The following is a 17,505-nucleotide window of genomic DNA, read 5'->3' on the forward strand; positions in this document are numbered from 1 at the left end:
AGGCATTTTCTAGATCTTGTAGATATGCCTTATTCTTTTTTAATTCTTTTTTCTTTTGTCACCTCTGACTGTGCATTTTCAAATAGCCTGTCTTCAAGCTCACTAATTCTTTCTTCTGCTTGATCAATTCAGGTATTAAGGGACTCTGGTGCATTCTTCAGCATGTCAATTGCATTTTTCAACTCTAGACTTTCTGCCTGATTCTTTTTAATTATTTCAATCTGTTTATTAAATTTATCTGATAGAATTCTGAATTCCTTCCCTGGTTTTTCTTGCATTTCTTTGAGTTTCCTCAAAACAGCTATTTTGAATTCTGTCTGAAAGGTCACATATCTCTGTCTCTCCAGGATTGGTCCCCACTGCCTTATTTAGTTTGTTTGGTGATGCCATGTTTTCCCGGATGGTCTTTATGCTTGTGGATGTTTGTCAGTGACTGTGCATTTAAGAGTTAGGTATCTGTTGTACTCTTCACAGTCTGGGTTTGTTTGTACTTGCCTTTCTTGTGGACAGGTACAAGCAAGCCCAGACTGTGAAGGACAAGTATTGTGGAAGGACAAGGCTTTCCATGTATTCAAAGGGACTTGAGTGTTGTGATCTAAGTGTTTGGTCACTGCAAATGTATCTGCACCAAGGGACACCCCAAGCCCAGTAATGCTGTGGTTCTTGCAGAGTTGTAGAGGTACTACTTTGGTAGCCTTGGATAAGATCCAGAAGAATTCTCTGAATTACTAGGCAGAGATTCTTGTCCTCTTCCCTTACTTTCTCCCAAACAAATGGAGACTTTCTCTCTGTGTGCTGAGCTGCCTAGAGCTGGGGGAGGAGTGACACAAGCACACCTGTTGTCGCCATCGCTGGGACTGTGCTGGGTCAGATCTGAAGCCAGTAGAGCATTAGGTCTTGCCCAAGGCCTGCTGTAACCACTACCTGGCTACTGCCTATGTTTGCTCAAGGCCCTAGGGTTCTACAATCAGGAGGTGGCAAAGTCAGCCAGGCTTATGTTCTTCCCTTCGAGGCAGCCAGTTCCCCCAGGCCCCAAGCAGGTGCAGAGATGCTGTCTGGGAACGAGAGGCTGGAGTCAAAAAGCTTAGAAATCTACCTGGTGTTCTATTCTACTGCACCTGAACTGGCACTCAAACCACAAGATGTAATCCTTCCCACACTTCCCTCCCCAACATTCACTACATTGTAGTGAATGTTGCCAGGCCTGGGACTCATCCTTCAGGGCAGTGGGTTTCCCTCCCACCCAAATCAGGTCCAGAAATGGCATCTAAAAGGCAAGGCCTGAAACCAGGGACCCCAAGAACCCTCTTTATGCTCTAGTCCACTGTGGCTGAGCTAGTATCTAAGGTGTAAGACAAAGTCCCCTTTACTTTTTCCTCTGCTTTACTCAAGCAGGAGTTCTCGCTGTGGTTCTCACCATAGCCACCACAGCTGGAAATATGCAGGGTCTCACCTGAAGCCAGCATGTCTCAGAGTCTCACCCAAGGCCCATGATAGGTACCAAAGTATCGCTGCTGGGTTTTCAAGGTTCCAGGACTCTTTAATCAGCAGGTAATGAATCCTGCTAGGACTGAGTCCTTCCCTTCAAAGCAGTAGACTCCCTTCTAGCCTAGGGTGTGTCTAGAAATATCATCTGAGAGATAGGCCCTGGAATGGGGACCTCATTACCCTAACTGGTACCCTATCCTACTGTGGCTGAGCCGGCATCCAAGAAGCAAGACAAAGTCCTCTTTACCCTTCCATCTCCGCAACTCAAGTGGAAGGAAGAAGTCTCTTTTGGAGTTGCAAGCTGTGCTGCCGAGAGCTGGGGGAGGGGTGGTGCAAGTACTCCCTTAGCTGCCCCAGCTGGTGTCTCAGTAGGTCATGTGCCCTCCATGTCCACTGATTCTGAGCCCAGCTCAGCACTAGGACTTGCCTAGGAACTGCAGTCCTTGTGACCTTGACTGCCATTCAAGTTTATTTACAGCCCAGAGCACTTTACCCCCATGGTGGTGAGGTTTGCTGAAACTCAAGTTCCATACACTGGGTTAGGCAACTCCCTTGGGCAATTCTCCTCTGGCTAGGGCTGGTCTAAATATTCTCGCCATCATCAGCCGTCAGCTGAATTCAGTTCAATTTTACTTTCATTGTGACAAAGCAGCATCAAATTCAATGCAATGTCTCACAATAGCTGCGCTCTCCCTCTTCCAAGCACAGAGATTCTCTCTCCACGCCACACAGCCACTGCCATGGCATGGGGACAGGTGGCATCAGCAACTCAAGACTGTCTTCCCTACCCTCTTCTTTGCCTCTTTCACCAGTATGAAGTTAAAACCAGGTACTGTGAGTGCTCGCCCACTTTTTGGTTCTTATGATGAAGGTGCTTTTGTGTGTATAGATAGTTGTTAAATTTTATGTTCCTGTGGGGGATGGGGAGATGGAGACTTCTATTCAGCCATCTTGCTCCACCTCCTACAACAGCGGTCCCCAACCCCCTGGCCATGGACTGGTACTGGTCTGTGGCCTGTTAGGAACCACGCTGCACAGCAGGAGGTGAGCAGCAGGCAAGCAAGTGAAGCTTCATCTGTATTTACAGCTGATCCCCATTTCTCATTACCGCCTGAGCTGCACATCTCGTCAAATCAGTGGCAGCAAATTAGATTCTCACAGGAGTGTGAACCCTATTGTGAACCATGCATGCAAGGGATCTAGGTTGCAGGCTCCTTGTGAGAATCTAATGCCCGATGATCTATCACTGTCTCCCATCATCCCCAGATGGAACCATCTAGTTACAAGAAAACAAGCGAGGGCTCCCACTGATTCTACATTATGGAGAGTTGTATAATTATTTCATTATCTATTACAATGTGATAATAATAGAAATAAAGAGCATAATAAATGCAATGCGCTTGAATCATCCCAAAACCATCCCCTACCCCAATCCATGGAAAAACTGTCTTCCACAAAACTGGTCCTTGATGCCAAAAAGGTTGGGGACCACTGCCCTACAAGACCACTTTTGAAATCGGAATAATGGGAAGAGCACATTAAAAAAAAAAAATGTTTTAAACTGTTTCCAGTAATTATCTTGATGCTATTACTGCTGTCATCTTGAGACCATTGCATGTGTGATGTGGGATAAAGAAAATAAGTAATTACAGATTGTTTTAATTCTATCATCTCCTGTATTATTGAGGGTCTGATTCTCAATATGGAAGAAAGGAGAGATGTAACATAGAAAAGATTAAGTGAAAAACCTAAGTGTGAATTGGAATTATTAGTATGAACTCAGGGTGCTATCCTCCTGGTTTCTGGCTGAAAGGTGTGTGTGTGTGTGTGATAAAATACATTTCCTAATAACCAAATCAGTAGCCATTTGCATCCCTAGCATCCAGACAGTGGTCATGAAACCCCTATTTTCCATTTAAAAATAAAAAGGGGCCAGGCACAGTGGCTCACCCCTGTAATCCCAGCACTTTAGGAGGCCAAGGCAGGTGGATTGCTTGAGCCCAGGAGTTCAAGACCAGCCTGGGCAACATGGAGAAACCCCCACTCTACAGAAAATACAAAAATCAGCTGGGCATATTGGTGCATGCCTGTAGTCCCAGCTACTCAGGAGGCTGAGGCGGGAAGATCAATTGAGCCCAGGAGGTCAAGGCTGCAATGAGCCATCATGAATGGCACCACTGCATTCCAGCTTGGGTGACACAGTGAGACCCCATCTCAAAAAATATATAAAAATAAAAGGACTTCCTGGAGAAAAAGCTGATTCCAGGTCTGGAGCAGAACATTATGAATGCAGATGAATTTGGTACATCCTGTCATACAGAAAGCATGGCATCAGAGATGACTGTCTCAGAGACGACTAGGGTTATAGTGAAAGGACTCAAGAGCCAACCTAAAGAGGCTCTCACTGGCAAGAATGGGACCATTTGGGTTTCAAAAAGAGTAATTCTTATAGAAACTGTGGCTTAAATTAATTTTTAAAAAACTTTTTTAAAAAAAGAATTCTTGGCGGGGTGTGGTGGCTCATGGCTGTAATCCCAGCACTTTGGGAGGCCAAGGCAGGCAGATAACTTGAGACCAGGAGTTTGAGACTAGCCTGGCCAACATGGTGAAACCCCATCTATATTAAAAATACCAAAGTTGGCTGGGCATTGTGGCGTGTGCCTGTAATCCCAGCTACTCGGGGGACTGGGGCATGAGGATCGCTTGAACCCGGGAGGTGGAGGCTGCAGTCAGTCAAGATGGTGCCACTGCACTCCAGCCAGCCTGGGTAACGGAGCCAGATTCTATCAAAAAAAAAAAAAAAAAAAAAAAAAAAAAAAAAAAAAGTCAATAAAAAAAGAAGAACTCTTTGTTCTCTTTGTTGTTGTTGTTTTGAGACAGGGTCTCGCTCTCTCTTATTTATTTCACTTTTTTTTTTTTTTTTTTTTTAAAGAAATGGAGTCTCGCTTTGTCACCCAGGCTGGAGTGCAGGGGTGCCATCACAGATCACTGTAGCCTTGAACTCCTGAACTCAAGTGATCCTCATGCCCCAGCTTCATGTTGTTGTTCTGAGACAGGGTCTCGCTCTCTCACCCAGGCTCAATGGCACCATCACAGCTCATTGCAATCTCGACCTCCTGGGCTCAATCAATCCTCCCACCTCAGCCTCCTGAGTAGCTGAGACTACAGGCACACACCAGTGTGCCCAGCTAATTTTTGTATTTTTTGCAGAGACGAGGTTTCACTGTGTTGTCCAGGCTGATCTTGAACTCCTGGGTTCAAGTGAGCCTCCTGCTTCAGCCTCCCTAAGTGCTAGAAGTACAGGCATGAGCCACTGCACCCAGCCAAAAAAGAATAATTCTTATAACTGATTGTAATCCATCAAATATGGTTAAATCCTAGAGCTTATAATGATATTGAAAGAAATCTTATTGGTCTCTTTCAAATAATGACAAAGAACTAATTAATTCTCTTGAACATTGGTAAATAGAATCAAGCATTTATTCTGCCTTTCCTATATGAATTGTACCACCGAGTAACAGAGTAAGTGAGGGGGAGTGTCACTTTCTAAAAGTATTTCTCCTCATACATGAAAAAGAAAAGATAGGACTGGAATGCTATCACTTTGCTATCCCCGATGAATTAACGGACTTACCCATGACGAGCATCAACAGTTGCCAACATAAAGGGAGGATGATCCAACATAATGTGCTTCCGGATGAAACACAAGGCTACTGAGAATGTGGCCAAAGGGACTGGCCCCAAGTCTGATCAAGCCTCTGAGTCCAGGTGCCAAGTTGCAGGAAGCACAGAGGACAGAGGAACACATAGACCTGCATGGGGACGATGCAGTCAGCAAAATGCAGATGGTGGGAAACTCTACTGGCTAAACAGATAACTGATAAGGAAAAGAAAGGATAGGGGGAAACTTATAGATTAAAAGAGACCTTAAGCAACGCATGAATGATGGCATGCACCTGTAGTCCCAGCTACCGAGGAGGCTGGGGCATGAGGATCACTTGAGTTGAGGAGTCCAAGGCTGCAATGATCTGTGATGGCACCCCTGCACTCCAGCCTGGATGACAAAGCGAGACTCCATTTCTTTAAAAAGAAAAAAAAGTGAAATAAATAATAAATAAATAAAAGCGGCTTTAAAGATATATCTCTTGGCTGGGCACGGTGGCTCCCGCCTGTAATCCCAGCACTTTGGGAGGCTGAGGTGGGCAGATCACGAGGTCAGGGGATTGAGACCATCCTGGCTAACACAGTGAAACCCCGTCTCTAGTAAAAATACAAAAAATTAGCTGGGTGTGGTGGCGGGTGCCTTTAGTCCCAGCTACTTGGGAGGCTGAGGCAGGAGAATGGCATGAACCCGGGAGGCAGGGCTTGCAACGAGCCGAGATCACATCTCTGCACTGCAGCCTGGGCAACAGAGCGAGACTCTGTCTCAAAAGAAAAAAAAATCTCTTTTTTGAGACAGGATCTCACCCTGTTGCCTCTGCTAGAGTGCAGTGGCACAATCACAGCTCGCTGCAGCCTTAACCTCTCTAGGCTCAGGTAATTCTCCTATCTCAGCCTCCTGAGTAACTGGGACTACAAGGATGTATCTTTTCCTTTGTGGGCAAGTCTAAGCAATAGTATCTAGAAATACACACTTAGGTGATAAAACAAAGTATTGCCAGAAAGTGATTACTATAAAAGTCATGTTACTAGTTCACGGTGGAGGGAGTAAGGGGGCTAAGATTGGGAAGGGAAACTTGGGGAGGGTGCTTGCAAAGTTTTATATCTTAAATTGGGCAGTGGTTACAAAGATATTTGCTTTATAACTCTTTAAACCATACATTTGTCTTGGTGATTTTCTTTATCTATGTTTATTTTACATTTAAAAAGCGCTTTTTTTTTTTTTACAAGATTGAAATACTGAATAAACACTAGTAGGTTTCACCGTCCTCTCTTGATGGATGACAAAGGGAAAACTCAGAGAAGAAAGCAGTTTTCTCAGGGCCACACAGCTGCTAAACTGCCCAGCTGGGCTTGAAACCCAAGTGAGGTTCATCTGTTCATTGAACAAATAGTTGCTGACACCTGCTGAGTTTGCTGCTAGGGAAACAGCTAAGTTAAAACAGCCTCACTTCCCATCCACCTGCCCTTCCTATGAGAAAGGGGAAGATGGACATGCAAGGGACACTTGCTGGTCTTGGTACCCACTTGGGCATAGCCCCAGCACCTGTCCCCTGTGCAAAGCCCATGTGCTGTTCTCAGAAGTGGTAACCAAGCCCATGCTCTTTCACCCCCAGCTCTGAAGATGACAATGCATTCAAATTCACCAGATCATCTAATGAAGTTTCACTTCTGTTTCTTAGCACCTCCCTGACTCTTCTGTTCTCTAGAGTGGAAGGAGGGTCTGGGCAAAGGCCTTTGCCTAAAACTAAGAAGTCAACATGGTACCCCTCGACATCCCACCTGGGAAGGGAGCTGCCACTGAGCTGAAGCAGATGGGGAGGAGATGAAACTGGGCCATCAGCTTTGCAGGTTGGAGCCCCCTCCTGCATCTGCCTTATCTTCTGGTATCCCCAGGACTTGACCCTTGGCCTTGTAGAAAGCAGGAACGTGATACATGTTTGGTGAATGAATGAGTGAATTAATTAATTAATTTAATATATTATTTGTATCTATTTCAAACAGAGTCTGAAGCTCAATTAATACTTTAAAAACAGGCCGGGCGCGGTGGCTCAAGCCTGTAATCCCAGCACTTTGGGAGGCCGAGACGGGTGGATCACGAGGTCAGGAGATCGAGACCATCCTGGCTAACACAGTGAAACCCCGTCTCTACTAAAAATACAAAAACTAGCCGGGCGAGGTGGCGGGCGCCTGTAGTCCCAGCTACTCGGGAGGCTGAGGCAGGAGAATGGCGTGAACCCGGGAGGCGGAACTTGCAGTGAGCTGAGATCCGGCCACTGCACTCCAGTCCGGGCGACAGAGCGAGACTCCGCCTCAAAAAAAAAAAAAAAAAAAAAAAAAAAAAAATACTTTAAAAACAGCTGGGTGGCCAGGCACTGTGGCTCACGCCTGTAATCCCAGCACTTTGCGAGGCCGAGACGGGCGGATCACGAGGTCAGGAGAATGAGACCACCCTCGGTGAAACCCCGTCTCTCCTAAAAATACAAAAAATTATCCGGGCGTGGTGGCGGGTGACTGTGGTCCCAGCTACTCGGGAGGATGAGGCAGGAGAATGGCGTGAACTCGGGAGGCGGAGCTTGCAGTGAGCCAAGATCGCACCACTGCACTCCAGCCTGGGCGACAGAGCAAGACTCCATCTCAAAAAAAAAAAAAAAAAAAATACAGTTGGGCATGGTGGCTCACACCTGTAATCCAGCACTTTGGTTGGGAGGCTGAGGCGGAAGCATCGTCCAAGAGTTTAAGACTAGCTTAGGCAACATGGTGAAGCCCCATCTCTACCAAACATTAAAAAAAAAAAAATTAGCTAGGCATGGTGGCACGTGCCTGTAGTCCCAGCTACTCAGGAGACTGAGGTGGGGGAATCACTTGAGCCTGAGAGGTTGAGACTGCAATGAGCCGAGATCACGACACTGCCCTCCAGCCTGAGTGACAAGGTGTGGCCCTGTCTCAAAAATAAATAAAAATAAAAAGACTATATAATCATATTCATTCTAAAACAGAAGTTATAATAATGCCTATCCCTAGGGCCATTGGGAAGATTAAATCCATGAATAAATGTAAAACACTTAGACTAGCATCTGGCACAACCAATCCGTCAACAAGCTACTCATGTCAACTGAGAGTAGGTTGTCCCACTCCATGTGGGATTAGCAGTCAGTATAGGACCAGGGTCAGAGATCAAGGGGAGAATCACACTAAAATTTAGTATGAGGTTAGGATTAGAGGACCAGTTTGTGTCCACCCAACAGTCAGATGTTTTAATTACCATCTACTTGTTTATTTATGTCCCACATTGTTCTAGGAGGAGTCAAGGCAGCTTTCAGGAATTCCAACTACAGAAATCAAGAAAGAGAAAGATCAAAGTTACTATGAACTGAATGTTTGTGTCCTCCCCAAAATTAATATGTTGAAGCCTAATCCCTAATGGGATGGTATTAAGAGATGAGACCTCTGAGAGGTGATTAGGTCATGAAGGTGGGGCTCTCATGAATGGGATTAGTTCCCTTTTAAGAAGAAACACAAAAAGAAAACAAGAAAAGAGAGGGGAAAAAAAGCAAAAAAAAAAAAGAAAAGAAAAGAAAAAATCATGAAAAGAGAACAGGCCAGGCACGATGGCTCACGCCTATAATCCCAGCACTTTGGGAAGCTGAGGTGGGCAGATCACGAGGTCAGGAGATCGAGACCATCCTGGCTAACACAGTGAAACCCCGTCTCTACTAAAAACACAAAAAAATTAGCCGGGCATGGTGGCGGGCGCCTGTAGTCCCAGCTACTCAGGAGGCTGAGGCAGGAGAATGGTAGGAACCCGGGAGGCGGAGCTTGCAGTGAGCCGAGATTGCCTTTCTGCACTCCAGCCTCGGCGACAGAGCGAGAGACTCCGTCTCAAAAAAAAAAAAAAAAAAAAAAAAAAAGAAGAGAAGAGAAGAAACATAAGAGACGCTTCTCTCTCTCTCTCTTTCAATCAGTCAGTAGCTAGCTCTCCCCCTCTCTACCATGTGAGGATACAACAAGAACACAGCCCTCTGCAAAGCAAGAAGAGTGTCCCCACCAGATACTGAATCTTCCAGCACCTTGAACTTGGACATCTCAGCCTCCAAAACCATGATAAATAAAATTCTGTTATTTCAGCCACCCAGTCTATGGTATTCTGTTATAGCAGCCTGAACTAAGACAGAAATGGATGTGTTACTCCCCAAGGGTATTCATGCTGGCACCCTGAGGCCTTCTCAGCACAGAGCTGCAATTGGGCAACCAAATCCCAGGCTTTGCTGGTCACTCTGAAGGTCACACTGACAGCCTACGGTCAAGCAGAGCCAGCTGCACGAAGTCCTGGTAAGAATTCCATGAGATCCCCCATGCAAAGTGCTGGCACAGAGTAAGTTCTCAACACATGCTGCTATTACTGTCAGTGCACAGGCCAAGGTGAATGTGCAGCAGAGACCAGCATTTTACCACTGGCCAAAGCAGTGCATTCTCTCCCCATGAGCAGCCCTGGATTCAGAGCCAGAAAAAATGGATGTTTTTGGTATCAGATTGGGGGAGCCAAATACATTCCACGGGGGCCACCCTGACCAGCAGCTCTAGAGATACTGGAAATCTATTGGCTCCAACCCTCTCTCCTCGGAACGTGCCTGGACAGGCTCTGGCAGCTCTGGGCTCTAAATGACCAAACCCCAGCCCCCCCAGACACCACTTTTCTCTATACAGCTGGATATATTTAGCTAGATGAGGAAAAGTCCGCAAGGCATATTTCAAATGCTGAGAGTGTGTGCATGTGTGTGTGTGTTGGGGGTTGTGTTCAGTTCCCATTGCTGCTGTAACAACTTAACCACTTAAACAATACACAGTATTTTACAGTCCTGCAAGTCAGAACAGGGCTAAAAATCAAGGTTTCTGCAGAGCCACATTCTTCCCGGCGGCTCTAGGATAAAATGTGTTCCTTGCCTCTTCCAGCTTCTAAAGGCCACCCACATTCCATGGCTTGTGGCCCTTATCCATCTTCAAGCCAGCCATTGAATCACTCTGACCTTTCATTCTACTTGTTGTTGTTGTTGTTGTTGTTGTTGTTGTTGTTGTTGTTGAGACAGGATCTCACTCTGTCCCCAGGCTGGAGTGCAGTGGCGCAATCACTGCTCATTGAAGTCTTGGCTTCTTGGGCCCATGTGATCCTCCCACCTCAGCCTCCCAAGTAGCTGGACTTGAGGCATGCGCCACCACATCCAGCTAACTTTTTGTATTTTTTGTAGAGACAGGATCTCTCTGTGTTGCCCAGGCTGGTCTCAAACTCCTGGGCTCAAGCAACCCACCCGCCTCAGCCTCCAAAGTGCTGGGATTACTGGCATGAGCCACCACGCCAAGCCTTGACCTCTGACACTATCAGCACGACTCTTTCTCTGACTTTCATCCTGCCTTCCTCTTATAAGGATCTTGCGATTACACTGGGCCCAGCCAGATAATCCAGGATCATCTCCCCGTCTCAAGATCCTTAGCTTAATCACATCTGCAAAGTCCCTTGGACCATGCTAAGGTAAAGTATTTGCAGGTTCTGGCAGTTTGGATGCAAAATATCTTTGGGGGCCACGCTTCTGCCTGCCCCAGGAGCCTAATGTGATAAACTCTTAAGATGCTGTGAATCTCCCCCCCCCCCCCCCCCCCCGTGCTCTCCTAAGAGACGGACTCTGGAACCAAAAAAATCATTTCTCAGTCCAAAAAGAATTTTGGCCAAAAGTCCCATCAGAAGATAAAGAAAAGGGGTGAATTATCTCTTTGGGTCTTTCCAGAGTGAGCAAGATATTACGCTCACCTCTCTGTAGTCCCAACATTCACCCGTGTTACCCGTCCGGGGTCTAGGGTAAAGGACAGCAGCCAATATCAAGCTTCACCTGCTGGGAGTAACCCAGGTCACGAAGTACTTCTTACCTCCTTGCTCACTTGTGATTCAAAAGGCCATTTCTTTACCTCCTGAGATGGCCCAAAGAAGCAGTGGCCCAGGGACCATTTCGAGGAGCTGTCTTCTAGATCTGCAGAAAGTATAAAATGGTTCCAAGCAAAGAAACACTGGAATTCCTGGGTTCCAGATCCACGTTCCACACCGCCCCAATTCCCACTTAACCTGACTTTCCGGCACCGTGTTTCTCTGTGTGCCCCAGAAGAAATTTCTTCCAAATCTTAATGATAGGAATAGGCATTTTCTCTGGGGGGAAACTGTTTTGCTTTTTACCTGACAAGCTTTATGAATCATGTGATGGATCACATTTCCCTTTTCACAGTGGCTGCTAGAAAGCTCAGAGTCAGATTTGTGGCCCATGGTTTCCAAGTACCTAGGAGTCTATAAACTGCATTGCTTGCGCTAACCTCTCCCTTAACTGCTCTTAACTTTTCTTCTCTCATTTCCCCTTTGTCCCTATTTCTTCATCCCCCTGTTTTTTTCACTCTTGAAATTGTTAGTCCTTGAAATGAAATAGAAATGAGGGTGAAAAGATTGCCTTTGAGAGTTAAATGCAGTTAAATGTTGTCAAATGCTGGGACCAGCCAAGCCTGTCCAGAGTAAAGAAGTGAAAAGTCTCCAGGTGAAGAGAAACAGCTTTTAGGTACCAACGCTTGATTGTAACCTGGATTTGATGTGGTCCCTAACAGGGTCTCCATTTCCCAGCCTGGCTTCCTCTACACACTCCTGCCCAGTGATTAATAAACCAGATTTTGATATTGGTATTTGACCACTTCCTCCTTTAGACTATGAAGGTTGACCACTTCCTAGGTATGTGTTTCCTGTAAGCAGAGACAAAAATCAGCCTGTCATTTAAATAAGAGGAAATGTATGACTTTTAGCTAAAATAATTGTTTTGGCCAGTCATGGTGGCTCACGCCTGTAATCCCAGCACTTTAGGAGGCCAAGGCAGGTGGATTACAAGGTCAGGAGTTCGAGACCAGCCTGGCCAACATGGTGAAACCTCGTCTCTACTAAAAATACAAAAATTAGCAGGCATGGTGGCAGGCACCTGTAATCCCAGCTACTTGGGAGGCTGAGACAGGAGAATTGCTCAAAACCGGAAGGTGGAGCTTTCAGTGAGCCGAGATCACACCACCGCACTCCAGCCTGGGCAACAAGGGTGAAACTCTGTCTCAAAAAAAAAAAGAAAGAATTGTTTTCCAAGTATGATACTTGATTGGTTACCAGTTGTGATGGCTTCCGCACACTGGCAGCTGGAGAGTCTCCTGGTCATTTCTGCCTCATCCATTCTGCGTGGTCTCCATGCCTCAGAGCCCAGATACGGTGCCAGCAAGTCAGGTAAAGTGGGAATTGGGGCGATGTAGAAGATGGATCTGGAACCCTGGGAACGCCAGTGTTTCTTTGCTTGGAACCATTTTATAGATAGAAGTCAGCTCCCCAAAATGGTCCCTGGGCCATTGCTTCTTTGGGCCAAATAAACAAACACTGTGCTCAGTAAGATCAAGACAAAATATGGCAACTAGTTTCCTAAAGCTGTGTCTTATAACTCTCTTCAATTAATACCGTGTGTGTGTGTGTGTGTGTGTGTGCGTGTGTGAATATAATATAATATAAATGTATGTGTGTGTATATACACACTTCTAAGTACAGAAATGCCTACCTATGTTCATCAATGGACATATGCTATAAGAGTAGTACACTAGTATACTCTTATATATTACTCATGTATATATACACGCACGCACATACATAAAACAAATAATGCTAAATCCCAATTTAGCAAAAAGTTACTCCCTATTGAATCTTCCAAGCTTAAGTGCAACAAAATGTCTGATCAGATAAGAGTTTTTGGCTGGGTACGGTGGCTCAGTGGCTCATGCCTGTAATCTCAGCACTTTAGGAGGCTAAGGTAGGTGGATCACTTGAGGCCAGGAGTTCAAGACCAGCCTGGCCAACATGGTGAAACCCCATCTCTACTAAAAATACAAAAATTGGCCAGGTGTGGTGGTATACACCTGTAATCCCAGCTACTTGGGAGGCTGAGGATGGAGAATCACTTGAGCCCGTGAGGTGGAAGCTGCAGTGAGCTGAGACTGCCATTGCGCTCCAGCCTGGGCGACAGAGTGAGACCCTGTCTCCAAAAAAAAAGTTACTAAGAATAAGCAGTTAGGTGATGGAAGCAGTCCTTTATGAGTTTATGAATTTCAGAGATTTAAAAAATTTTGCCAAAATGACTAAAATCTTTTATTTGGGTTTTTTTTTTTTTTTTTTTTTTTTTTTTTTTTTTTTTTGAGACAGAGTCTCGCTCTGCCGCCCAGGCTGGAGTGCAGTGGTGCAATCTCGGCTCACTGCAAGCTCCACCTCCCGGGTTCATGCCATTCTTCTGCCTCAGCCTCCCGAGTAGCTGGGACTACAGGCGCCCACCACCTCGCCTGGCTAAATTTTTGTATTTTTTTAGTAGAGACGGGGTTTCACCATATTGGCTAGGATGGTCTCGATCTCCTGACCTTGTGATCTGCCCACCTCGGCCTCGCAAAGTGCTGGGATTACAGGCGTGAGCCACCGCACCCAGCCTTATTTGGGTTTTAGAAGTGTTGAGCGGGATCCCTTTTCTTTTTTTTTTTTTTTTTTTTTTTTTTTTGAGATGGAGTCTCGCTGTCACCCGGGCTGGAGTGCAGTGGCCAGATCTCAGCTCACTGCAAGCTCCACCTCCCAGGTTTACGCCATTCTCCTGCCTCAGCCTCCCGAGTAGCTGGAACTACAGGCGCCCGCCACGTCACCCAGCTAGTTTTTTTTTGTATTTTTTAGTAGAGACGGGGTTTCACCGTGTTGGCCAGGATGGTCTCGATCTCCTGACCTCGTGATCCGCCCGTCTCGGCCTCCCAAAGTGCTGGGATTACAGGCTTGAGCCACCGCGCCCGGCGGGATCCCTTTTCAATGTCAATTATAAGATAGCAGGGCCAGTTCCATTAAAATCCCTTCCATTTAGTAATAATAAAATTGATACATCTGCACATAAGCTCATCTGCATTGCAGGTCCATCCAAGAGTGATATCATCAGTACACATCACCCAGAAAGTCTACAGTAGAAAAGACAAAAAGTCTAGAATGGACAGTGTAAGGGTGTAGAACAACTGGAATTGGCATACCCTGAGTGGGGCATGTAAATCGGTATAACTACTTCAGAAAACTATCTGTTAACATCTACTGAAGCTAAATCAATACAAACCCCACAACCCAGCAATTCCACGTTTAGGTACAGAGATGCTTAGCTCTGTTCACCAAATGACATATACTACAAAATCCATGGCAGCACTACTTACAATAACCTCCAAATGGAAGTACCCAAATGCTCATTGACAGTAGAATAGATAACTAAGTTGCAGTATAAATTCACACAATGAAATACACCTATCCCTCAGTATCCATGGGGGATTGATTCCAGGACTCCCACAGATACAAAAATTCAGGAATGCTCAAGTTTTTTACATAAAATGGTGTTGTATTTGAATATAACCTATGCATATCCTCCCATAAACTTTAAATCATCTCTAGATTGCTTGTAATACCTAATACGATGTAAATGCTATAGAAATAGTTGTTATACTGTATTTTAAGAAAATAATGGGCCAGGCGCGGTGGCTCACGCCTATAATCCCAGCACTTTGGGAGGCTGAGGCAGGCAGATCATGAGGTCAGGAGATGGAGACCATCCTGGGTAACACGGTGAAACCCTGTCTCTACTAAAAATAGAAAAAATTAGCTGGGTGTGGTGGTGGGTTCCTATAGTCCCAGCTACTCGGGAGGCTGAGGCAGGAGAACGGTGTGAACTCAGGAGGCGGAGCTTGCAATGAGCTGGATGCGCCACTGCACTCCAGTTTGGGTGACAGAGGGAGACTCAGAAAAAAGAGAAAAGAAACAAAAAAAAAAAGAGAGAGAAAAGAATGACAAGGGCTGGGGGCGGTGGATCACGCCTGTAATCCCAGCAACTTTGGGAGGCCAAGGCGGGCAGGTCACCTGAGGTCAGGAGTTCAAGACCAGCCTGGCCAACATGGTGAAACCCTGTCTATACTAAAAATACAAAAATTAGCCAGGCATGGTGGTGGATGCCTATAATCCCAGCTACTTGGGAGGCTGAGGCAGGAGAATCACTTGAACCTGGGAGGGGGATGGATGTTGCAGTGACCCAAGGTCGCACTACTGCCCTCTAGCCTGGGTGAAAGAGTGAGACTCCGTCGCCAAAAAAAAAAAAAAAAAAAAAAAAAAAAAAAAAAAAAAAAAAAAAGAGTGACAAGAAAAAAGTCTGTACATGTTCAGAACAAACATAACTTTTTTTTAAATGTTTTTAATCTGTGGTTGGTTGAATCCATGGATACAGAATCCACGGATACGGGGGACTGACTTTGCACACCAAGTATAACCAATCAACAAGGACACACATCAGTGTGGATGAATTTCACCAACATGATGTTGAGTAGAAGAAGCCAGACACCAAAAAGAATATACACAGCCTGGCCAACACGATGGAAACCCCGTCTCCACTAAAAATACAAAAAATTAGCTGGGTGTGGTGGCGCGCACATGTAGTCCCAGCTACTTAGGCACGAGAATCACTTGAACCTGGGAGGCAGAGGTTGCAGTGAGCCAAGATCGCACCACTGCACTCCAGCCTGGGTGACAGAGTGAGACCCTGCCTCAAAAAAAAAGAAGAGAATACACAGTATGATTTCAAATATGTAGAAGTTGTTACCCTTGGGGAGGTAGCGAGTAGAAGGAAGTATGAAGATGAAGGCGTCTGGGTTGCCAGCCATGAGCATTCGTTGCATGGGTATGTTTAGTTTGGAAAATTCTGAATATATGTGACCTTCCAAAAAAAAAAAAAAAAGTTTTTAAAGTTGTATCACTGGCCGGGCGCGGTGGCTCAAGCCTGTAATCCCAGCACTTTGGGAGGCCGAGACGGGCGGATCACGAGGTCGGGAGATCGAGACCATCCTGGCTAACCCGGTGAAACCCCGTCTCTACTAAAAAAATACAAAAAAACTAGCCGGACGAGGTGGCGGGCGCCTGTAGTCCCAGCTACTCAGGAGGCTGAGGCAGGAGAATGGCGTAAACCCGGGAGGCGGAGCTTGCAGTGAGCTGAGATCCGACCACTGCACTCCAGCCTGGGCAACAGAGCGAGACTCCGTCTCAAAAAAAAAAAAAAAAAAAAAAAAGTTGTATCAGGTCATTACAGTACAAATGTAAAATTAGGGGAATTGTTTAGGAGTACCCCTCTTAGACCCCTAATTAGGAGATGGAGGTCTCAGTCTGTGATCAGGATTAGAGTTTCTCCTATGGCTGGAATCTGGGCTCAGCCAGGATAAGGTTCTGTGTGGATCCAGCACTAATCGTGCCTGCATCAGGGCTCAGCCTGGCAGGAAGGCTCGGGAGCCTCTGCTCTGCGTGCACAGCTCGACTGCTGCCATTCCAGGATCTGACCACTTGATGTCTCCACTTCACAAATTGCCAAGTGAGGAGAGAGCTCGATAGAGCTGCCTAGACCCATACCGGCCCTGAGCTGGGATAGGTTGGAGGCCATAGCTCAGGGAAAGACCTGGAAACTGCAGAGAATGAATCCAAGTGGCAGCAAAGCTGGCTGGGCTGGGGCTGGGGCTGGGGTCCAGGCCCCATGCAACAAGGGCAGCCGTGGGACCACAGAGGCAAGTCCAGCTCAGAAGCCCCCAGCTTTGTGCCTGTTTCAGCAGCACTGGTTGGTCATTCATTCAGTGCTTCATGAGCTCCTACTCTGAGGAGGAATCAATGGAATCAATGGAAGGAATCACTGAGGAATCGATGGAAGGCAAATAGGGCACAGTCCCTGGCTTCATGGTGCTCACAGTCAGGCATACACCTCCTCTCTCCTTTCCATCTTGTCCCTGCCTAGTACACCCAGCTCTCTCCAACCCAAAAGAACCTCCACTATTAGATTCTGCCCCCAACCAACTCCTCCACCAGGATCCCATTTTTCTTCTTTGTTGTCTGTCTCCCCCACTAGGACAGATGTCTAAGGAGCAGGGGTTTCATCTGCCTTGCAGACCCTGGTGACCTCAGGGTCAGGCCCAGATGACCAACAAACACTCATTGAATGGAAATTGGATAGCAGTGAGGTGGTCACATCATCTCTGCAGAACCAAGCAGAACAGAGCAGGGAAACTTCCTCTGGGTCTGTGGCACCCAGCTCTCCAGACCTTGCAATTCTGGAGGAAGCCTCAGACAAGGCTTTTTGTGGGGTGGGTGTGGGAACCTGAGTAGGACTGAGAGCTGGAGGTTTCAGGGCTGGGAGGACTGCAGGACAGAAGGCACTATTAGTTCAGCTCATGAACACTGAGCAGTTCCACTTCCCCCTTTTCAAAGTAAGCATGGTGTGC

General features: G+C 46.3%; 1 protein-coding gene across 1 annotated transcript in view; it reads left to right on the forward strand.

The window, feature by feature from the left end:
* The first annotated feature begins 2,108 nt into the window (after positions 1-2,108).
* Positions 2,109-17,505, forward strand: part of LOC115892915 — a 48,993-nt gene continuing 33,596 nt past the window's right edge. The window contains exon 1 of the mRNA XM_030915668.1: positions 2,109-2,317. Coding sequence (XP_030771528.1) covers positions 2,157-2,317 — 161 coding nt within the window. The 5' untranslated portion in view covers positions 2,109-2,156. The remainder of the gene's footprint in view (positions 2,318-17,505) is intronic.

The sequence above is a fragment of the Rhinopithecus roxellana genome, chromosome 13, assembly GCF_007565055.1.
Source record: "Rhinopithecus roxellana isolate Shanxi Qingling chromosome 13, ASM756505v1, whole genome shotgun sequence".
In the NCBI taxonomy this organism is placed as follows: domain Eukaryota; kingdom Metazoa; phylum Chordata; class Mammalia; order Primates; family Cercopithecidae; genus Rhinopithecus; species Rhinopithecus roxellana.